Raw genomic sequence first — 22,668 nt, 5'->3', positions numbered from 1 at the left:
GAGTGGAGATTTGAACTTAAGACCTTTTTCAGTATTAGAGAAATAAATTATACCACTAGACTAATAATTAGTTGATGAGTTAAAATTAATACTCCTTCAACCTAAAATTTTTAGAGTAGGAACTTCTTATACATATCATTTCTCTCACAAGTACATATAATATATGTATCACATGATGAGGATGATATTAGACATATATGCCCCATTCTAATAAGACTTTCTCTTCATAGTCACAGTGAAGACTTTTATGTTTAATTTCTTACAGTGGTGTGCAAAGATGTAACAAAAAACTATATATAAGTGACTATTGTTTAAATGTGATTTGTGGATATATTGTAACCAGAGAAATATAGCTATCTTGTTTTTTTGTGTTTCGATATTTTTTCTTATTATTCTCATTTTGCAGTGTAATTTCATAATTCAGAACCTACATCATTATTTTAAAATCATTTCTACAAATTATCAACCAAATCAAAAATTGTTTGGTCATGTAATTGTTATCAAATAAATATACGATTTTGATAATAGTTAGATTCACTGTTTGTTTATTTGATAACAATTATATGGCCAATTTTTTTTTATTTAATTGCTTTTTTGCATTTAAAAAAAAAAAAAAAAAAACCTATCCTAATCATGAGACAATACTATAGAATAAGAATGATCAAAAAATAAAAAAACCACTAACCAACATTTAAAAGCTACGTCTCCAATTACACTCCCGTCAAGATGCAAATCAATCCAAACAATTAAAAGTAGACCAGGTCAATCCCTTTTTCGGGTGTTGGCATGTTTTGTACATGAACCCTTCCAATTTGTCTTTATTAGTTATTTATCCTAAAATCAAATTAAATTAAAAATTAAAGTTCATGATGCTTATCTTAATCCACTTCTTTTTTTTTTATAGGAGAAGCATATTTTCCGTGAAAGTACGTAGAAGACTTTAGCGTTATTTACTCTTTTTATTTTCTAGGACCTTTTTTTTTTTTTTTACATTTAATCGTTAGGAACTTAGGATCACATATATAGAAAATCTTTTAATTTGTTTAACTTTCCCCACAATAACTTATGAATCGATTAAAAATAAAACAATCTCGTTGTATGTCATTATTAACCAAAAAATAATGTTTTACACATCTGTCTGAGATAGTGATCGCTCCAATTTATTTACCAGAAAAATAAATAATTAAAAAAAATTAAGTGACAATGTTTAATTGTTTACTAACCTTTTGAATTCTTAAAAACTAGTGTATATATATATACAGGCTCCTTCTGTTGAGGTATACCTCAACTTATTTATGTTGAGGTATGACCTTGTTGGGGCCCACACGAGTCGTTTTGTGGCGATCCGAACCGTTCGCAATGATCATCTTCATTGATAGATCATCCTTGCAAAATATTAGCCAAATCCGAAATCATTTGTCTATCTAACTTTGATAAAACAAATGGACGGTTTCATCGAAAATATTTGGTTCGTCCATTTATTTGATCAAAGTTAGATAGGCAAATGATTTCCGATTTGGCTAATTTTTTGCAAGGATGATCTATCAATGGAGATGTAAAAAATGAATGGTTCGGATTGACACAAAACGACTCGTGTGGGCTCCAATAGGGTATACCTCAACATAAATAAGTTGAGGTATACCTCAACAGAAGGAACCTGTATATATATATATATATATATAAAGAAAACAATTGCATGCCTGGTTGCAATATTTAATTGAAATTTAAGTAAGAAATTAACTCTACCACATTGTAAAAGCCAACCCCTCTTCTTTTCCTCCTTTATTTTTTACAGCCTATAAATTACCATCAACATTCTCACAACCTCGCCCGCCTAGTCCTTATATATACCAGTTTAATTACCATTTAAATGAAGATCCAACCAGAATGGCAAAGCTTAAAGCCTCACTAGTAACCTTCACAACCTTACTTTTCATTAGTGTTTCCACTTGTGAGAGGCTACCATCACGACAATTAATTTTTTTTAGATAATTGCAAGCCATTTCAGATGGAGAAAATTAGCCAATGCGAGATATTTGTCACTGGTGGCGAAACTACAAGTTGGCTCAGCTGGCCCAATACAGCCCAATCGAGCTCACTAAAAACAAACAAATTACATGTCAATTTACACAATTCAAAAGCCTACGCCGACTCACCTCTCCAACCCAGTAGCCCATCCCAGCCCACAATTATGGCTCCGACCCTAACCCCAAGGTCAAGTTACCAACTAGAGGAATACAAAACCCAATTAGACGACCCAAAAATTCATCAAGAATGTTGCCTTCAACTGAAGCAATTACCTGAGAAGTGCGTTGTGTGGTGTTGAAGCAAGTGTACCATAAATATCGTAAACGCAATGTGTTTAACAAAATAAAAACCTTACCTGCTACTTGCTGTTTACCACCCAAACATTGCAGGATTTGACGTAATTATTAAATATTACTAACCAATATTGACATTTAAAAAAAGTTAATAAAGCTCAAAATATCCATATTTTCAGTTTTTTTTTTTTAAACTACTACTATTGTAGATTCCAAAATCCTAAACTTGGCGCGCATGGCTGGAAAAGAAAACCCTTTTTTTTGTGGTAAATAAAAATTTGGTAGGAAAAGAAACTTGGCGTGCATGCAAGGGAAAGGCAATTAATTGGGACACGTGGCACACAATTGCTACTATAAAAGAAGCCCATCCAACCCCAAACCCTCTCATATCGCTCAAAATCCAGATAGAAAGAAGAGAAGCAAGCAAGTACTCGAAGCTCTTTTCAATCTTCAAAGAACTCATCTCTCACTCTCAAGGTGCGTGCTTTGCAATTTCTCTGCGCGAATTAATGTTTTCAATTATCTGTGGGTGAAATTCGTAATCTATTGTTTTGTTATTAACTTATTATTGTTATTAATAATCAAATTCAAAATCTGTCTGAAATTGTTTAGAATCTTACAGATATGCACGAAATTCCTTGATTAAATGTTTAATTTCATCAATTACTATTCAAGACCCAGTTTTGTTTGTATGAATTCCGTTGAACACTGAAGGGATTTTTGATTAATCTGCTTCTGAGTCGATTAGCGCCAAGTTTTTTGGTTTTGTGTCGGATGCTGAAATTGATCGGATAGAAATTTGATTTAGGGTTGTTTCGATTTTACAGATGCAGATGATCTTCGTGAAATTTATTTATTTTTTCCTATTAGTAATCAAGATTTGTCTGAAATTCTTTACAATCTTCCAGTTCCAGTTTTGTTTGGAACTCTTTTGATAACAGCTAGTTTGGATTAATCTGTGTTTTTAGTCGATTATACACCTTTATTATGAAACTCTTTTGATTATATTGATTAGATATAAATTTGATTTGGGGTTGTATTGATTGAACAGATGCAAATCTTCGTGAAAACCCTCACCGGCAAGACCATCACCCTTGAGGTGGAAAGCTCTGACACTATCGATAATGTGAAAGCCAAGATTCAAGACAAGGAGGGCATTCCCCCAGACCAGCAAAGGCTGATCTTTGCTGGCAAGCAGCTCGAGGACGGCCGCACCCTCGCAGACTACAACATCCAGAAGGAGTCCACGCTCCACCTGGTGCTCCGACTCCGTGGTGGCATGCAAATTTTCGTCAAGACCCTCACCGGGAAGACAATCACCTTGGAGGTTGAGAGTTCTGATACCATTGATAATGTCAAGGCAAAGATCCAGGACAAGGAGGGCATTCCCCCGGACCAGCAGAGGCTCATCTTCGCTGGAAAGCAGCTAGAGGATGGCCGCACCCTTGCTGATTACAATATTCAAAAGGAGTCTACTCTTCACCTAGTGCTACGTCTGCGTGGTGGGATGCAAATCTTCGTGAAAACTTTGACCGGGAAAACCATTACTTTGGAAGTGGAAAGCTCCGACACTATTGATAATGTGAAGGCCAAAATCCAGGACAAGGAAGGTATTCCCCCAGACCAGCAGAGGTTGATCTTTGCAGGTAAGCAGCTTGAGGACGGAAGGACCCTTGCGGACTACAACATTCAAAAGGAGTCGACTCTACACTTGGTGCTCCGTCTGCGTGGTGGGATGCAGATCTTTGTTAAGACCCTGACAGGGAAGACCATAACTTTGGAGGTGGAGAGTTCGGATACTATCGATAATGTGAAAGCAAAGATTCAGGACAAGGAGGGCATCCCTCCTGACCAACAGAGGCTCATCTTTGCTGGCAAGCAGCTGGAGGATGGGAGGACTCTTGCAGATTACAACATTCAGAAGGAGTCCACCCTACACCTTGTCCTCCGCCTCCGTGGTGGTTTTTGAATTCTGAGCGATCGATGCTAGTGGTGCCATCCATCCTGGTCTTAGATGTGAGCAGTGGCTTTAATGTTTAAGTTTACTTGGTTTTGTAGTTTCAGACTATTGACACAGCCGATGGATGGCTCATCTTATATTACTCTTTACATAATGAATAAAAAGGCTTTTTATGCATATGCTCTGCTTCTATTCTGTTTGCATCTGGTCTGCTTGTTTTATATACATACACGTTACTCTGTTTGGATTTTTTGGATTGTTTGAATTGTTTGGATTGAAGATATAGTTGCTTTGCATTATTTGGAGTTTCAAATGACCTACGAATTTTTGTCATCTGTTCGAATATAATTTTTGATGACATTATATGTGAGTGTGATGGTAACTTCCCAAGTTCTTAGTTAAGGTGGAAGGTTTTATTTGGTTCTGCTCTTCCTCTTTAACTCGTGATTGCATGGCTGTTATTTCTAAACGGTCCAAGTTTTCAGTAAAGCTCACCACCTTATAATATGGGGTGGGGGCAGTCGCCTTTGTTAGGGAACATGGATGCATATAACAGCGCTGACGGCATTAATGGTGATTTTCTTGGGAGCATAAAAATTGGATTTTCTTGGTTGAGAAAATATGCATATTAGATTTAATTAGATTTAGAACACAAAATATGCATATTGCTTTGGTTTTACTAATTTTGTCTTCTTCAACAAACTGAAGCCATTAAAGAGCTCACCTAGCCCATCTGCACCAAGCTTGTTGGTCATGGCGGGCAAGAAATCTTAGAAATTGGATAGTGTTTGCTGATCGAGAAGACAATGGCAGTGAAGAGATCGAGAGGAAGAGAGAGACGCAAAGCGAATGTGATACAGGATTGCGAATGCTATTAATATTTTATTTTGAAAGAGGTAGCAACTCTATTAGAGCAAATTTATTATGATAAAACCATAGCAATGTTACAGATAAGCAATGTTCTCGTTACAGATGAAATGATCGATATGATCATTATTTCACATGCATGCACCCAACACAATAGCCTCTACATTAAACAGGGAGTAAGAAAAACGTGATTAAGAATAATAAGGTATGTGAACAATACTTGCCTCCAACTCCCTCTCACAAAAGCACGTCCTTTTAAGTTATTAATTAGCATTGGTAGGGTGGTAAAAGGCAACTAGCGGGTAATAGCATTGTGTCATCCAGCGAACCCGGTTTAAATATAAAGTGGTACTTTTGGACGAGTTCCTCCAACACCACACAACGACACTGCTCAGGCAATACCCCGAGCTGATCACAACAATGCTCATGAACTTGAATGCATTCCTCTTTACTAGTACTGCATGGAAATACAACAAATTTCTCGCACTCTTTGATTTCCTCGATTTGGTGTTGCTCGCAAGGGTTTTTTTCTTTTTTTGGTGGTGGCAGATGGGGCCTAAAGGTCCAATTCCAAATGGGTTCATCATCCACCTTACTTGTGGTGACTGCTGCAGCCCCATATGTGAAAATGCTAATCATGAAAATTAGGGTTGTGAAGGTTGCTAATGGAGTTGTGAGCTTTGCCATTGTGATATATTTATTGGATCTCAACTTAGGTGAGGGCTTGGTGAGTGAGGTTATAATGAGAGTGTAATGGGGTATTTTATAGATTTTGAAATGGAGCATAAGATGAAGAGTTGGCTTTTTAGAAGGTGTTTTGAGTCAATTTTCCTACTTTAGAGTTTGATTAAATATTGCAACCATACATAAATGACTTTTTTGTCATATAATATATTTATATAACTTTCCAATAATTGCTAAAGTTAGGACACATTGTTTCTAGCAAACTTGGGGCATTTGGAGGAGCACGATCAACACCAACAGAATTAATTTGTTATTTGATATCTGTAATATTTGGTTGTATCCTAAACAGAAATTGTAAGTTGTTGTTTCAGTATAAAATAATTTTTTTTAATTTTATTATTTTGGTTAATTAATTGGAGTCACTTTCCAACATAAAGTGCAATAGATTTGCAAAAACAATTGGCCAGAGATTAAAAGGAAAAACAACTAACATTAGGTCTAGAAAAAAAATAATGTACCTTGCTTCTCACTCCACCCGCTTACTTTTCCAATATCCACCTAAAATTTTTTGAAAAAATAATTCAATTCATTCAACTCACCTATCAATATTTATAGAATACAAATACTTCTCACCCTAATTATATTTTGTTAGTTAGAACTTAGATGACGGCATGGACCATCATTGTCGCCACCGTGCATAGCGGCCACCCATTCTGAGCCTCCTCCAGTGCAAAAGAGGAGGCTAGCCTCACCGGAGGTCAACATCATTGCCTCATTTAAGCTAGCCTTTGAGACCTTGGCAAAGGCAGAAGGCTCTAATTTTGTTTGTTTTGTGTTTTCTTTTGAATGTTGTCTTTTAAAATAATTTTGTGCATTGCCAAATCTTTTGTAAGGTAATTTATATATTCTGCGCAAGAAAATGAAAGAGGTTTTATATAGTGGATGAGGAGAGCAAAATTGGTAGGTTAGAAATAGAAGCACTCATAGAATATGTAGAATATTTTGTACTCTTTACTATTTACACCCACCTGTAGGGTCAATATTATAATTAAACAAAATATCTTGTTTAGATAGATAGAATTAAACATAATTTGTTTCGAAATATGAGAGAGGAGTACTGCCTGATCCCAAATAATGTAGCCACAACTTGTTGGGAGAGTGAGAGTTTCATGCATAACATCTTTTCAAGGTTGTCAATTTCGTGTCATAAGAAGTTATAGGCCCTTCTACAGTTGATCAAAATTCTGAAGCGAAAGCAGACATCAAATTTCTCTATGACGAAGCAAGTAATCAATCGAACTCAAAAAATGAATTCTAAGTTGGAACTGTCAGGGTCTGTTGGGACTGGCCTGACAGTTCAGTCCTTAAGGGACATGAGAAAGATGCATAGTCCCTCTGGACCCTCTCTAGTTTTCTTAGGGATTTGAATGGGGATTGGTTACAGAAAGAAGAAGATATCCACAGTGGTTTCTTGAGATATTTTAAGCAGCTTTTTACCTCAGTTGGGCCTCGGAGTTTGGATAAAGCAACACCTGTACTGATAGAGTTGAGCAAACCATATCTAAGGACCGAGGTACATAATTACTTGAACTTTGTTTACTCAACCTTCACACACGATCAACTTTGTCCCCACCCATCATAAAAACGGGCACATCCTGCCTTTCGAGCCTATTTATTGGGCCTGTTTAGAAATGTAGTTGAACAACTAAAAATTGTTGTGAATGACAATTTTAGGTCTTTGATAATAAAAGTAAATATTGTAGTGTCTCATAATTCTAGGTTACTCGTTAGAGTTTTGAAAAGTCAAAATTGTTGTGAATAAAAGTTGTGGGTCCCATTAATAAATTTTTTGAGTTGCCTAATATACCCTCAATTTTTATTCAAAATGACAAAGGGTTATCCCTCATTTTAAACACTTTCAACATCATATCCATTTTAGTAATTATACATAGGCACAACAGTTTTACATTAAAATTTACCAAACACCTTGATACTGTTTTTTGCACTTACAACACTTTTAAAAATATAGTTTATTAAAAACTCAACTGCTTTACTTTACAGTTGACTTTACTTTACAGCTGTTTTACTTCACAACTGTTTTTTCTCACAACAATACCAAACTAACCTAGTATCGAGGTGGGCGACATATAGTTTGGAGAAACTAAGATGGGTTCAGATTTGCTCATTTGACTTGAGGTATTTGTATTAATCTCAAAGTAAGCTACATGCATATAGAACAATTATTTGACATAAGAGAAGGATAAAAATATTAAAAGATTTATATAACAACAATTTGAGCATTTATTTTGCAATAACACACTTAGGGACGAGAAATTATTATGTATAACCGATACACCGTCACGTGATGTAACAAATCCAACGTGTTATAATATAAGTGAATTCTATTAACACTATATCCTACTAATATAAATATATCGTCCAATAATACCCTTACATGTTGAATTATTTACATTACGTGTCAGTGTATCGGTTACATCCAATAATTTTTCCTCTAATCGGCCCTAACTTATCCTGCTCCAGCTCATCTTAGCCTACCCCATCCTACCTCCAACCCATTCTAATCTGCCTTATGTTCAAAATCTGGATTATTTGTCCTTGAACACACTTGCTTAAATATGAAGCATTGTTAATGATCTAAATTTATGTCTTAAATTTAGATATCAAATGATGTGATAATATTTTATACACCTATATCTAGGTCTATGTTGGTGTTCATTTTATTTACCACAATTAAAAAAACTGACATATACATTATTACATCAAAAGATATGATAGAGTAATTTTAGTGGAAGAAGATGAGTGCATAATTTGTAGTATTAGATGCATGAAGTATGGGTACAAAGAGTAAAATAAGTTGTATTTTCAATGGACCCTTTAAAAAAAAAAAAATTAGTTGATTTTTTATTACAGTAGTGCTAGACATCTCACAATTTTATAGTACAATTTTATACCACTTTATGTGGCAATTTACATAATATTCATACATTAGATACTAATAAATAAATAAAAAAAACCCAAAAAAAAAAATATAGTATAAAAATATGATATAAAAATATAATAAATATAGCATTATTGTTTTATTACTAATTTGCATAACGACCATAAGGTTAAAATTAGAATAGCAAAAACAAAAGGGTGGATAGGGGTATAGGACATTTGCATAATTAAGAATTTAGGTGCACAGTGTGAGTGTGTGACTTTGGAAACTCGACAACTAAAAATTGAGTGATTTTTTTGTAATTTACACAGAAACCTCTGTCGTTCTCAGTCTCAGCTCAGATCGCCATGCCTCCTGTTGGCCCTCGATCCGGTGACGCAATCTTCGCCAACGTCGAACGCGTGGTAAGCGAAACCCCAACTCCCCCTGTATTGGTTTGCAAATTTTCTCGGCATCCAAACATGATTTAAATGGCTTAATTACGTCTTTTCCTCTTTAACATTAAAAATTGAATTGGTTGTAGAATGCGGAGCTGTTTACGTTAACGTACGGTGCGATCGTGCGCCAGCTGCTCACAGATCTTGAGGAGGTTGAAGAGGTTAACAAGCAGCTTGATCAAATGTAATTTCTTTTTAATTCTCTATATTCAAATTTTATGCTGATTTCCTATTTTTTGTGTGAATTATGTGTTTCTTAGAAGTTTGGTTGCATTTTTTACATTATTGTGTGTGCTTATTTATTGAGAAAACGTGGTTTTCCAGTTTTTTTTTTTCTTGGATGCGTGGTTTTGTTTTGGGCTGTTAATTTGTGTCAATCCTTGATTTGAACTGAAAATGTGTTGCAACGATGACACTTTTTGTTTTGTCTATGTGCCATCTTCGATGGCCAATAGCTGTAACTATTCATATACGCTTAATTTTTAGTTTAGCTCATCATCTGACCAGTTAATTGCATTTCAGGGGCTATAATATTGGGATTCGGTTAATTGATGAGTTTCTAGCAAAATCTAATGTTTCTAGATGTGTTGACTTCAAAGAGACAGCTGAAGTAATTGCAAAGGTTTGTCATTGACGTCTGGTTGATTTCAAAAACAAATATCCTGTCTGTGACTCTTAATTGTTCTAAAACCTGGTAAACTGTTCCTTTTGTATATGATATTGGTCTCTGTTACAAATTTCACTCCATTTATCACCTGTTGCTTGGTAGTTGGAACTTCCCATAATATTTTCAAAATTCAACTGATTGATATCATCATCTTTCACTAAACATTACTGGAAATGTAATGTACTCTTTCTTTTTTTCCCCCTACTTGTGGGTGTCGGAGGAGGTTTGTCAGTGAAAACAACGAATAAGATACATAGTTAATGGTTATTAGAGTTGGTATATATGCATTGATAGAATAGTCACGTCCCTTTGTTTAAATTTTAGCTATTTTTTGTTTCCATGTCAAAATGCAGGGTGCTGCATTCTTGTCCACCAATAATGCATGAAAGCATATTACTAGGGATAACAATATCCAATTTATAATCATTAAGAAATCAAAGCAAGCAATATATTAGTAGGCATAAAAAAGAACTTATTCGAGGCATTGTAGTTTATATATTATACAGTTCTTACTTCACCCTCCCTTGGTACTAGAGGATGGTTCATTTCTGATCCCCAACTTATATTCAAGTCCAGCATAGATGGTGCAGAAAATGTTTCAGCAATGAACACTGCAGAAAGTATTCATTTGACCCCTTCTTAACCAACCCTATATATTTTACTTATGCTGACTTTGGTTATGGAGATTGCCCAAACCTATCCATGCCAACTCACCATCCTTTTGAGGCAGTTAAGTTTATAAAAAAAAAAAAAAAAACTATTTATCAGCTCCATAGCTTTAGGTTGAATTCGATGAGAACTACTATTTGGATTACTACTCCCACTCCGATATTCCTTACACTTCCAATGGCGAGTCCATCTAGGACACCCTCCAATCTTGTGAAGCAATGCATTTAGCTTTTTTTTTTTTTTTTCCAAAAGATTTTATGGATTTGGGACTGTGTTGCGCTGGATAAATGGATTTAGGGCTGGGTTTTTCTTGCCTCTTGCTCTGGACTGCATTGCCTTGTTGTAATTTTACTATATTTTGGAACCCTTTGGTTTGCGAATACATGTATTGCCTTTCATGGGACAGTTACAGAACTAAGTTTTTGCTGCATGCTTTTCATGCTTTACTAGATCTAAAACATTAACTTCATTTTTTTTATTGTATTTACTTTATCACCTTCCCTATTAAGTTATGAAGTAGGTTTGTGTTCATAATGGTTCTATTGGTGCTTTTATACAGATTGGTTTTAAAATGTTCTTGGGGGTCACTGCATCTGTTACGAATTGGGATGCTGATGGAACATGTTGCAGTATTGTTCTGGAGGACAATCCTCTGGTGGACTTTGTTGAGCTTCCAGATACTTGTCAAGGTCTGTACTACTGCAACATCCTAAGTGGAGTCGTAAGAGGTGCCTTAGAAATGGTGAGTTGTAACCTCTTCTGCACTGCTTTGACATATGCCCACTTTATATGACTTCTATTGTATTTCTTTTCCACAGTGGTATAACAGAAGACAAGTTTTTACACTTGAACATACCTCATTGATATTTGTTTTTATTGTGGTTGACACAGATAATATTGTAACTGTCCACTGATTTCAATCTTATTGTCTTTCATTAGTTGCATGATCCTGTAGCGGTGAAAGCTAGTTCTCTGCTAGTAAAATTTATAATTTTTTTTCAAACTCAGGAGCTTTATTGCTTACATAATTCTACCATTTATCAATTTTTACTGCTTCAGACTTAGATTAGTTATTTTATACCTTTCTAATATAAATTAAAATAGATAAGATTTGTCCCTATCATATCTAAAAAATCTTGTTTTTTTATATAATACATTGGGAAAAGGTTTTAGTAGTTTTCTATTTTTCTATTGTTTATTACCTCATGCACTTGTGATAGATATCTAAGAAGACTTTTATGACTGTATCTTGATTGGATCTGCATGGTTCGTGTAAAAGTTAGTTTCTGGTGGGAGTATGGTATTGAGGTTCTAAGAAAACCTCAAAAGTTTGGAGGGTGGTGGAAAGCAAAAAGTTACTTATATGTCTCAGACACACACACACACACACACACACACATGTTTTGTTCCCGTTCTCTTGTCATTATAGTGATGTTTTGCAATGGTGATTCCATTGTCAGGTATCGATGAAGACTGAAATCACTTGGATCCGTGATATGCTTCGAGGTGATGATGCATTTGAGTTGCAAGTTAAACTGCTGAAGCAAGTTCCAGAGGAGTACCCGTACAAAGATGATGAGTAAACTGCTTGCACCACGTAACATGTTATGTACACAGTTATGATTTTGGTTGTCATTTCCAAATGTATAAACTGTATTTCTATTTGCTCGCCTTATTTTTTAATGTTCTATGAGACATTAGCTAGCACGGCAAAGTGCAAGCCACTGAATGCGCAATTTACATGTTTTATTGATTCTAAGCTTTTCTTTCTTTGTCTAAGGTTTGTAAAGGGTTTTTACAAGAACAATCGATTCCAATTTCCAAGTCTATATTTTCTTGTCCTGGCAAACGAATTAAATGAATTAAAATTTTTGATTGTGTATTACAACGTGGACACATTTAGATAAATGACCAAAATAGCTGGATGTGAAAGGACCAAAATACCTAGAAAGTCGAATATGTTGAGATTAGAGTTGAATATATGTTTGGAGAATGTTGAAGTTGAATAGGTCTAAATTATTTAGAGAGCTGTTATTTGCATACTTTTTTTTTTTTTTTTTTTTTTCTTTTTGCACACATTTTTCTCTTACACACTTCTTATCATTTTCTAAAATTTAAAATTTCTCTTTTACACACTCCTCCTATTACCAAAATACTCCAACTTCATTAATCTCACCAAAATTTCTTACTACACACTCACCTAATCCAAACACTACACACCCCACCCTAAATATGAATTTTTAAATTAAAAAAAAAACAAAGAACCAAAAAAAAAAAAATGTTGAAACTAGCCCAGCCCCTCCCCTCCCTCACCCACCCCGACAACCTCCCTCCCTTCCCCTCCCTCACCGACCACCTCCCTCCCACTCTCCTTCCCTCACCCGACCACCTCCATCTCTCTCTCTCTCCTCCCCGCAACACCGACCCTCGTATTTCTCTCTCCTCCTCCCTCGCAACACCAACTTAAAAAAAAAAAAATTGCAGGTTCGGCAGACCAGTGCCGAACCCGTCGGTTTCGTTCGGCAGGTACCCACCGAACGAACCAAGTTTGTTCGGTGGTTACCTGTCGAACGAAACAGACGGATTCGGCACTGGTCTGCTGAACCACCTGCCACCTTTTTTTTTTTTTTTTTTTTGCTATTTGCTTGGGCGAGAAGAGAGAGAGAGAGAGAAGAATGTGGTAGTGGTGGTGGCTGTTTTGGCTTAGGTAGGGGGAAGAAGAAGGTGGTGGTGGTGGCTGTTTTGGTGGTGCAGGGGCTGGGGGGGTCAGTGCAGGGGCTAGGTGGGTTGGGTGGAGGGGGGAGGCCGGAGGGGGAGGGAGGGAGGGGTGGGTCGGGTGAGGGGGTTGAGGGGCTAGGTGGGTTGGGTGGAGGGGCTGGCTGGGGGAGGGTTGGAGAAGAAGAAGAAGAAAAAAAAAAAAACAGGGGAAGGAGAGTGTGAACGAGAAAAAAAAGAGAGGGAAAGAAGGGGGCTGTATAGTTTTTTTTTTTTTTCTTCTTAACAGGGGCGTAAAAAAAAAAAAGAATGTGCAAATAACAGCCCTTATTATTTATAGTCTATCTCGTTGGGTGACTCAGATAGGCCGAGATTAAAGTTAAACAAATTGAGATTATAGTAGAGATACTTTGGTTCAAAAAGTGTACCCAAAAGTCACAGCAATGATTTTTATTTATAACCAAAAATAGTTTTGCTTTTGTTTTGTCTTCTTCTCCTATGATTCTATGAACAAAAAAAAAAAATTTAAAAAGAAAAAAAAAAAGAAAATTCAAAGAAGTTACTATGCTTGTAGTTATCGAAGAACGTGGGTAGGTAGTTTCGTACTACCTTACATCAGAGGATCCAATCATCCAAGGAAGTGAAGTGGCTACTGCCTAGGATTTACCGTGAAGACTCAAGAATCAAGTCAACCCCACAACACGCCCTGGCCCCATCTCCAGCCGAGTGAAGACCCAAACACCAGAAATAAAGCAAAAGCACACAAAAACACAAAACACAAAACACAAAACACAAAACACGTACAAAGACTTTATTAAAGAAAGACCAACCATTCACGAAAAACAATAATAATAAAAATTTATTTAAGATACCAACTATTATCACAATTTTAGAAATTTCAAATTACATGATAATATGAGCTCGTTTTTATAGTAAGTAAAAGACATATTATTTAACACGTTAATTAATAAATATGAACTTTTATTAAACATTTGTGACGAGAGGGAGAGAGATAAAAGAGAAAATATATGTAACCATTTCACAAAGACTGACAAAAACTTGGGATAATAATTAATGTTGGAAAATGTCTAGTAATTGTATGTCCAACACACTTGACTAGACAGTTGCGTTTATTGGCTCCATAGTCCCATTGCCATTCCACATCTCTTTAATGTGTTCATCATTGGATCTCTCTTTGAAGCTTAATTAGCTTTGAGAGTGTTCCCAATATTAAACATGGCGGATCCTCAACCCGGGGGTTGCTGCCGGTGTTGCTTCAGCTTCATATTCACTCTGGGCCTCACAGCCCTCTTCATGTGGCTGAGTCTACGTACCTCCAACCCCAAGTGCTCCATCAAGGACTTTTACCTTCCTGCCCTCAACAGGACCCTCAACGACACCACCAACACCACCCTCTACCTCTCCCTCCGGCTCAACAACGGCAACAAGGACAAGGGAATTTACTATGATACCCTCAACCTCACTTTCAGAGCATCACCCGACACCAACAACCTCAACAACCTCAACATTATAGGAAACGCAAATGTTTCTGCGTTTTACCAGGGCCACAAGAAGAAGGCTACAAAGACTCTGGCGCTGACGCCTGGTCAGCTCAACTGGACCTCGGTTTCCAAGGCGGTGTTTCCCAACGGAACGGTGCGTTTCAGGGTGGATTTGGCCACGGCTGTCAGGTTCAAGATCATGTTCTGGAAGACCAAGAGACACAGGTTGATGGTTGGGGGACTTGTGGAGGTCAACGACTCTGGTGGGAAAGTTAACCCCAAGAAGGATGTTAAGCTCTCTGCTTCACCAGATCAGCTTCTTGGGGGCCTTGTTGGGCAGGTGGGCTTTTTGGTCAATTTGCTGGTCTTCATTTTTCTTAATCTTTTGTGATTTTTCATCATTTGCAGTTTAATGTTATTTTTGATTTGATTTCGCCAAACAAGTATCGTTGTTTTTTGGCTTAGGAAGAAAATGGTCACTCACTGCTTGCTTGTACTCAAAATATTTTCTAGTTGAAAATGGAATATTCCAACATTTTTTTGTGGCTATTTGGGTTATCTTAAATCTTAATTATTGGTTTTTTCTTTTAATTTTTTAATTGGTATATCAATTTTTGATGTGTTAGAAAATAAATGTAAATGTTGGTCAAAGAAACGCTGTCGTTTGTTGCTAGTAAAAATCGTTTTTTTATTATTTCTTTTTTGGGCATGGAAATTATGTTATTCATAGACTTTATGGTGACTTGAGTGTATGAAATTTTTTCTTTTTATAGCACCATTCATTTGCATGGAGTTAATGAGTATGGTGTGAGTGGCATTCATTGCCAAAACGAAGAGATATTTCAGTAAGCAAAAAACAGGGCTTTTGCCTCTTTTGGTTAATATATTCTTGCTGTTTTCTTTGATAAGTCTGTCAAAAGTAGGGTAGTCCCACTCACATCACATGAGAACGTGGTTAGATTTCAAATTGCTATCAATTTGTGATGTTCTTGGAATCAGATTTCCATGCTGTAAAGGCTTAGAGATTGGAATCATTGGACATTGGAGTCACTGGACCACTTTAGTACAAGCCACCAAGGAACTGAATATGGATGGGGGCTCTTTTGATTTCTAGCCTAACTAAAATTATGAGGATTAAAAGCCCAAGGTTAGCCCGAGTGGTGAAGGTACAGAAAAGGGTTGGGATTAGAATAAGTTACAGTTCAACGTACCCCATCCAATACTTGAAAAAAAAAACATTGCCAGCTCCCTTTTTCTTTGTTACATTGAAGAGCATCAAATTTTAGACCTATCATAATCTTAACCCATTATCCTGCTCACTCTCACCTCTTAGACTAACCCCAAAGGCTTAACACAACCTACCCTTTCAATGTCACAGTATCTGTGCTGCAAATGGGACCCTAAAATTCAGAAATATGAGCACAACCTTAAAGCCCACCATAAATTATTATGTTGTAGGATATGCAAGCATGCTTACAACAGATAATTACAGTATTTTCCATGGGAGTTCTCATACCAAACCTAAAATAATAATCCATCTTTCATGTAAAGTACAATTAAATACAAATTCCTTCTCATATTGACAAAAATTCAGGTAACCAATTCAAAGACAGTCTACATATTATATGCAACAACATCCTTAGTATTTAGTCACCATTTCTCTGGTTTACCTGGGAGGTGAGCTACCAGTTTGTAGTTTTATCAGAGAGAAGTATGCTCCGTTGCGTCCTAAGGAAATCAGTTCATTATGTGAACCTTGTTCTGCAACCTTCCCATCCTTGATCACAGCAATGGAGTTGGCCTTCTGTATCGTGGATAAACGGTGAGCAATGACTATACATGTTCTATTAACCATCATCTTCTCAAGTGCTCCTTGAACCACGTTTTCTGACACACTATCAAGTGCACTGGTAGCCTCGTCCAGCAGGAGGATTGACGGGTTCTTCAGTATTGCCCGAGCAAGTGCAATCCTTTGTTTCTGACCTCCTGATAGCTGAACTCCTCTCTCTCCACAATATGTATTATAACCCTCATCCATTCCACTGCAAACATTGAAAAAAGAAACAGAAAAGAAAAGAAAAAATTTAGTAGATTATGAAGCTGCAGATAAACATAAACTTTTGGTATGCAACTTGTGTTCCGTTTGAGAAAGTCATCCAAATTAGCTAACCTTGAGGGCACATAATTATAGAGTCAAAAGTGTTTCCTTAATTATAATTAATGTTTGTACTCGGAAATTTCTTTCTTTGAATGGTATGCAGAAACCCTTGAAGAGTTTCTGCTAAAGTTAGGTGATTGCTGCCAATAATAAATCATATCTTCTTTTGAAATTAATCCCATGTTAATACTATTAGACTACCATTGTACCCCAAAAGGACCAACAATTTATATCAAGTAAATAATATGTTAGAAAGGAAATTAACAATATATATTATGTCATTTGTAATTTCATACCTTATAAATTCATGAGCATTGGCCAGAACTGCAGCCTTCTTTATCTCAGATTCTTTTGCATTTTCCCTACCGTAGGCAATATTTTCGCGGATAGTTCCAGCAAAGAGGGTTGGTTCTTGACTAACTAATGCAATACGTGACCTCAACATTCTCAAGTTATAGTTCTTAATATCCTGCGCATCTATATATACTGATCCCTTCATTGGATCATAGAACCTCTCAATAAGTCCAATAAGGGTGGATTTTCCAGAACCACTCTGCCCAACTAGTGCCACTGTTTTGCCTGCATCAATTCTGAGGCTCAGTCCCTTAAGTATCATCTGCTCAGGTCTTGTTGGATATGAGAAGAAAACATTTTTGAACTCGACACAACCCTTTATCCTCTTCTTGATTTCCAGTCCCCATTTGTTATCCGGATCAATCTCACTTTTCCTGTCTAAGATTGCGAAAACTGAATGAATGGCAGTGCTTCCTTTGGATATATCAGAAGTCATGCTTCCTGCTTCTGCAATGATATAGGCAGTAAACAGCAATATCAAAAACGCCTGAAACAGATGCTTTGGAGTTATCAACTCTAGCACCAGTAGCCTCCCACCATACCAGTAAGCTAAAGCTGTCGCAGCGGTGTTAAAGAATTGGGAGCTAAACAAGCCAGCACCCGAAACATAGGACTGTTTGATACTCTCCTTCTTAGGACCATTCAAGGTTGCACCAAACAGCCCCAAAATTCTTTTCTGAGAAGAGAAGGCAGTTATAGTTCTGTGGTTAGTGACAGCTTCACTTGCCAATTGACTTCCTTGCTTTTGAGCTTTTTGGGCTTTCTCACCCATGCTCTTCATTAAGATACTCCTTGCGTAAAAGCTCCCAATGACTAGTGGCTGCACTGCTATCATCACAAGGGATAGCCTCCATGTCAGCTTAAGTCCTACTGCATAAGCAAAGGAAGCCCCAAAAATTGCTTGGACCAACAATGACATCCTGTCCCCAACAAGAGATCGAATCATGTTTACTTCAGTGGCCAACCTTGCACTAATAGCTGCACTTGTGTTCTCATCTTGGTCAAACCACCCAATCTCAAAAGTCATCAGCTTCTCAAGTAGCATCTTCCTGACCCTTGTGGTCAACTTTTCTCCCATAATTGCAAAATTGTAGTGTTGGAGGAGATTGGTGAAGAAGTTGAAAACACCAATGCCTAAGAAAACAAGGGACAAGACTCTGGATTTGGACTTAATTTCTGATTTGTCCTGGAGGAAGTACACTGATATAAGTGATCCTACACAGTAGGCATTTATAGGTTGTACTGCCCAAGAACCTATTGCACCCAAGCATCCAAGTAAAGCTTGTCCCCACTCTGGTGCATTCATTTTCAGCAGACGCCATTGCGAAGGAGGAGGATAAGTTGAGTTCTTTATGTCTTCATCATAACTTTCATCATCGGGATCATATTGGACGGAGAAGGAGTAGGGTGTGCCCATGGAGATAGACATTGCTGTGCCACTGAAGGGGTATGGTGATGGACTTGATCTGACACTAATGGGGCTTGGTGCAACACTCCTCCTACGGCGAGGTTTTTCATACATTTGAGTATTGAAATCGTCAGGAGCTTCATTTTGGGTTGCCATCTGCTGCAACTGTACCATCTTGAAGTATTCACCTTTCTGCTCCCCATTCTTTTGCATCAGCTCATTGTGTGAGCCTGATTCAACTACTTTCCCAGCTTGAAGAACTACAATCAAGTTTGCTGTTCGGATTGTGGACAGGCGGTGGGCAATTAGGATTGTGGTCCTCCCTTTTGATGCCTGATCAATTGCCTCCTGTACTACTCTTTCAGACTGTGCATCCAATGCACTAGTTGCTTCATCAAGAAGCAGGATTTTTGGATCCCTGAGAAGAGCTCTAGCTATAGCAATTCTCTGCTTTTGCCCACCAGACAGTGAAAATCCGAATTGACCAGCCTGGGCAAACCAAAGAAATCATGTTATGAGTAGGAATTACATGATCAATTTCTGAGAAGTTCATAATTCTTATTTAAAAGACTGATGTCATGAGACTATTTTTAACTTCATCTTGTTGCATAAGAAGGATATACCTGTTCAGGTATTGACGACTCTTGACTGAGAAGTTGTATGTTTCTTGGTAGACTATTTTTTATTTTTTTAAGAAGAAAATCAAGCAAGGAAACTAAAAAGAAATTTAAAGAGTGGAAAGATAGCATACTTGAGTTTCATATCCGTCTGTTAACTTAACAATGAAGTCATGTGCATTTGCAGCTTTAGCCGCAATTATTACTTCTTCCATTGAGGCTCCTTCCTTTCCAAAAAGTATATTCTCTTTTATGGAAGTTGCAAACAGAACAGGCTCTTGATTAACTAGACCAATTTGGGATCGCAACCATTTTGGCTGAAGTCTTCTAATTTTGTGTCCATCCAAGAGTATTTCTCCTTCAATGGGGTCATAAAATCTTTCAAGCAATGAAATGATTGTTGACTTGCCAGAACCACTGCCACCAACTAGACCTACACTCTTGCCAGCTGGAACCTTCAGACTCAAGCCTTGTAGGACTGGGGTATCAGGTCTTGATGGGTAACTGAAGTAAATGTCTTTGAATTCTATTTCTCCTCTCACATGTGATAAAGCCTTCCCTTTTCTGTCTTCAGTGTCAATACTAGGAAGCCGATCAATCATTTCAAGAATTCGAGTTGTAGCTGCTAATGCCTCTGTGATGGCAGTTAAATTTGGGAGTGCACTTAAAATACTCCTGTAGAAAAGCTAAATTATGAGTTCAAGATTGAAAGCAAGTAATTGAATCATAATAATGGCAGTGATCTTCAAAAAGTGTAAACAGGGATTAGTTTTTGAAAAAGTAACTCACAGGCCTCCCATGAGGACATTGAAACCAGCTACAAAAACATGCCCACCATCTTCTCCTTTCTGAGTAACCAAATAAGTCCCAACCCAAGCCTGAAAACCCCAACCGACATAAATGATTCCCATGCTTCCCATCAGCACTCCCTTTACAAAACCAACCTTGATTCCAAGTTTTGTAACACTCTCAAGTGCACTGCTGAACCTAGTTAGTGTTTGATTCTCTCCAACATATGAATATACAGTTCTTATTGAAGAAATTGCTTGTTCAGCAATCCCACCTGCAACCCCATATGATGCAATCCCCTTCATTACTAGGCCCATCAAAATCTTGCCAAAGACAAGTCCTGGAGTTATGAACATGATTGAAAGCGGCATAGCAGCCAACGCCAATCTCCATGACAGTGTGAAGGCAAATATGTGACAGAAGAAGAAAGTTGACATGTAAGCCAGGCAGTCAGGTATCTACATCAAGGAAGAAATCCCATTTAGCTAAATACTTAAAATGCACATAGATGAAAACTTGCATCCAACTGATAATTTGTCCCCAAAGTGCATTCAATCTATGCTTCATTTGAGTGAAGAGTGCTGCATTTGTTACTGGTAAGATTTTGTCTTTTTTCTACCAGATTGGCATATAATGCATTCACAAATGGACCATCTATTAAGTAGCAAAAATAGGCCGTCTATATTATTGTTTCAAACTTGCAATAATATGAGAGTTGGCTAATCCTTTTAGACAGACATAATCAGATTATCATACATGCTAGGACTTTTATGCTGTGCAATTTTAGAAATAAGTTCTGAGAACTAAATCCTTGGGTAGTAGGCCTAATATGTAAAGAATGGCCATGTACAGATTACAAATATGTCTCCATGTAATGTTCTCTCTCTCTCTATATATATATATTGTAACTTTTGTAGTTTCATATCAAAACCTCTTTGAACTTTGTCTGTGGATATGTTCTCATAATTCTTTTAATCTTTAGTTGGGTTTATTAAGAAATTTAACCTTCTCGCATAAAGCAACTTGGACTGCATTGGCATCAGAGGATATGACTGAGATGACTTGGTATGTTGTTGAAGAACCAGCAGTTTGGGTGTCAAAGAAGGAAACTTCTTGTTTGAGGACAGATTTCAGATATTCCATTCTCATTCTAGAAGTCTGCCTCTCTGCGGTTCGTGTCCAACATAATCCTTCTGCAGAAGTAGATTGTTAGACTCAAGTTGCAGTGCTAAAAAAGAAAAAATTACTGGAAAAATAGTAATTAACAGTTCAATTTACGTACCAACAAATGCAGCAAGTCCAACAGCAAGTGCAACATAGAGTAGCCTGAGTGCATACTGGAAAAATGAAAATCAAAGTTAGCAAGTTCACAAACTGCATGCAACATTCATAAAACTATCCAGATTACAGAAAATCACATTTTCAGTTCTATAAATTCCTGGACCGACCACCCCAACCCTGCTGATCTGTTTTTGCAGTACTAGTCAAGTTCCAACTGACTAGATGCTCCTATTTTAGCTCTCAAAAGGATTTCTTTTTCTTTCCTCCAGAACCAGAGAGAGGGTTAGTAACCCTGTTGATATAATGAAAATTTTGACACACTCAACCTAATTTGAAAAGCTTAATTTGGTTATCAAATTCATGTTATTTGTTGAAATGGAAGAAAAAAAACACTCATATCACGTGTGTCTACAACTTATATGTCTATCTCTCTCCTCACATAACTGAGCACAACATATGTCATGAGAGATAAACACAAGAAATGTATACACCCGTGACGTGGAAGCTTTACTCATTAAACAGGAAGATTGTACATGGTAAACCTGACACCTATATCATTATACAGACAAAACCATTTAATAATTGGTAAAAACAACAATTTTCTTCCCCTTTTCTATATAATGCTAAATTATGTGCATAGTTCAGGGGTGCTGTTCTTTTTTTTCTAGCCAAAAAACTGGTAATATGCCTTGTACTACATCAATATTACTGAGAGAATTTACACCATATATGCTTACCTTGTCTACATCATCATTTGTCAAAGCGCCATTGGCACTTCCATATGAATTGATAACCTCACTAAGAACATACATCATGAGAGGGTTCTGCAACCCATCACCAATGCTGCCTAAAGTCCCAAACAACATCAACAACTTGTCGATGCCATCTGCGTAGCGAAACATGCTGTTTTTGAGCCCCATTTCTTCTGAGTTCTGATGTACAAAACTTTCAGATATTACCTATTTAACCAGAAGTAAATAGAACTCACATTGATATTGCTTTATTGCATTGATGTGCAATTTACTAATTTAGTTGGCAGAATATCGGCAGCTTGTTATCTGTTGTATTGTCCTTTTTATTGACTGTGCTGATGCCAATGTTTGCAAATGCAAATGGAGGGACTTGGTTTTTTAATAAGCCTGCAACCATGTTGTATCTTGGCAAACAATGAATAGTTACTTGGTTACTGTTAAAATTTGTCTGCATGCATTCCTACTACTTGATCAAAAATATTCCCAGTAAAACTAGAAAACCCTTTGTTACAATTACATCCGAAAAAG

At 36.9% G+C, this 22,668-nt stretch overlaps 4 protein-coding genes across 4 annotated transcripts; 3 read left to right on the top strand and 1 right to left on the bottom strand.

Moving 5' to 3' along the window:
- Positions 1–2,664: 2,664 nt before the first annotated feature.
- LOC147298224 (polyubiquitin) lies at positions 2,665–4,458 on the top strand. Its single transcript, XM_086229855.1, has 2 exons — positions 2,665–2,798; positions 3,373–4,458. Exon 2 carries the CDS (start codon positions 3,373–3,375, stop codon positions 4,288–4,290), a length of 918 nt encoding a protein of 305 aa, XP_086085981.1. The 5' UTR covers positions 2,665–2,798; the 3' UTR covers positions 4,291–4,458.
- Positions 4,459–9,025: 4,567 nt separating this feature from the next.
- On the top strand, positions 9,026–12,334 carry LOC147298223 (Transport protein particle (TRAPP) component). The gene is made up of 5 exons (XM_086252938.1): positions 9,026–9,195; positions 9,315–9,412; positions 9,751–9,850; positions 11,124–11,306; positions 12,025–12,334. The coding sequence occupies exons 1-5, from the start codon at positions 9,139–9,141 to the stop codon at positions 12,145–12,147; spliced, it is 561 nt and encodes a 186-aa protein (XP_086109064.1). The 5' UTR covers positions 9,026–9,138; the 3' UTR covers positions 12,148–12,334.
- A 1,970-nt stretch (positions 12,335–14,304) lies between these two features.
- On the top strand, positions 14,305–15,330 carry LOC147298222 (protein NDR1-like). Its single transcript, XM_086229268.1, has one exon. It carries the CDS (start codon positions 14,516–14,518, stop codon positions 15,170–15,172), a length of 657 nt encoding a protein of 218 aa, XP_086085394.1. The 5' UTR covers positions 14,305–14,515; the 3' UTR covers positions 15,173–15,330.
- A 149-nt stretch (positions 15,331–15,479) lies between these two features.
- On the bottom strand, positions 15,480–22,308 carry LOC147298221 (putative multidrug resistance protein). The gene is made up of 7 exons (XM_086229267.1): positions 22,126–22,308; positions 21,390–21,444; positions 21,113–21,300; positions 20,108–20,565; positions 19,453–19,993; positions 17,236–19,190; positions 15,480–16,823 (listed from the first exon to the last, which is right to left on the bottom strand). Exons 1-7 carry the CDS (start codon positions 22,306–22,308, stop codon positions 16,448–16,450), a joined length of 3,756 nt encoding a protein of 1,251 aa, XP_086085393.1. The 3' UTR covers positions 15,480–16,447.
- Between the last annotated feature and the right edge of the window lie 360 nt (positions 22,309–22,668).

This window comes from Dryas octopetala, chromosome 1 (genome assembly GCF_963921425.1).
Source record: "Dryas octopetala chromosome 1, drDryOcto1.1, whole genome shotgun sequence".
NCBI lineage: Eukaryota > Viridiplantae > Streptophyta > Magnoliopsida > Rosales > Rosaceae > Dryas > Dryas octopetala.
The sequence above is the reverse complement of the archived record's forward strand: the minus strand, read 5'-3'. Positions and strand labels throughout refer to the sequence as shown.

What these genes read in the sequence shown, in the direction of transcription:
- LOC147298224 (XM_086229855.1), top strand. Translation starts at nt 3,373, where the DNA reads ATGCAAATCTTCGTGAAAACCCTCACCGGCAAGACCATCACCCTTGAG.
- LOC147298223 (XM_086252938.1), top strand. Translation starts at nt 9,139, where the DNA reads ATGCCTCCTGTTGGCCCTCGATCCGGTGACGCAATCTTCGCCAACGTC. An exon ending in TCGCCAACGTCGAACGCGTG is followed by an intron (nt 9,196 to 9,314) that starts GTAAGCGAAACC and finishes AATTGGTTGTAG; the next exon opens with AATGCGGAGCTGTTTACGTT. An exon ending in CAGCTGAAGTAATTGCAAAG is followed by an intron (nt 9,851 to 11,123) that starts GTTTGTCATTGA and finishes GCTTTTATACAG; the next exon opens with ATTGGTTTTAAAATGTTCTT.
- LOC147298222 (XM_086229268.1), top strand. Translation starts at nt 14,516, where the DNA reads ATGGCGGATCCTCAACCCGGGGGTTGCTGCCGGTGTTGCTTCAGCTTC.
- LOC147298221 (XM_086229267.1), bottom strand. Translation starts at nt 22,308, where the DNA reads ATGGGGCTCAAAAACAGCATGTTTCGCTACGCAGATGGCATCGACAAG. An exon ending in CAGACGGATATGAAACTCAA is followed by an intron (nt 19,191 to 19,452) that starts GTATGCTATCTT and finishes TGGTTTGCCCAG; the next exon opens with GCTGGTCAATTCGGATTTTC. An exon ending in AATGCTCATGAATTTATAAG is followed by an intron (nt 16,824 to 17,235) that starts GTATGAAATTAC and finishes CAATGTTTGCAG; the next exon opens with TGGAATGGATGAGGGTTATA.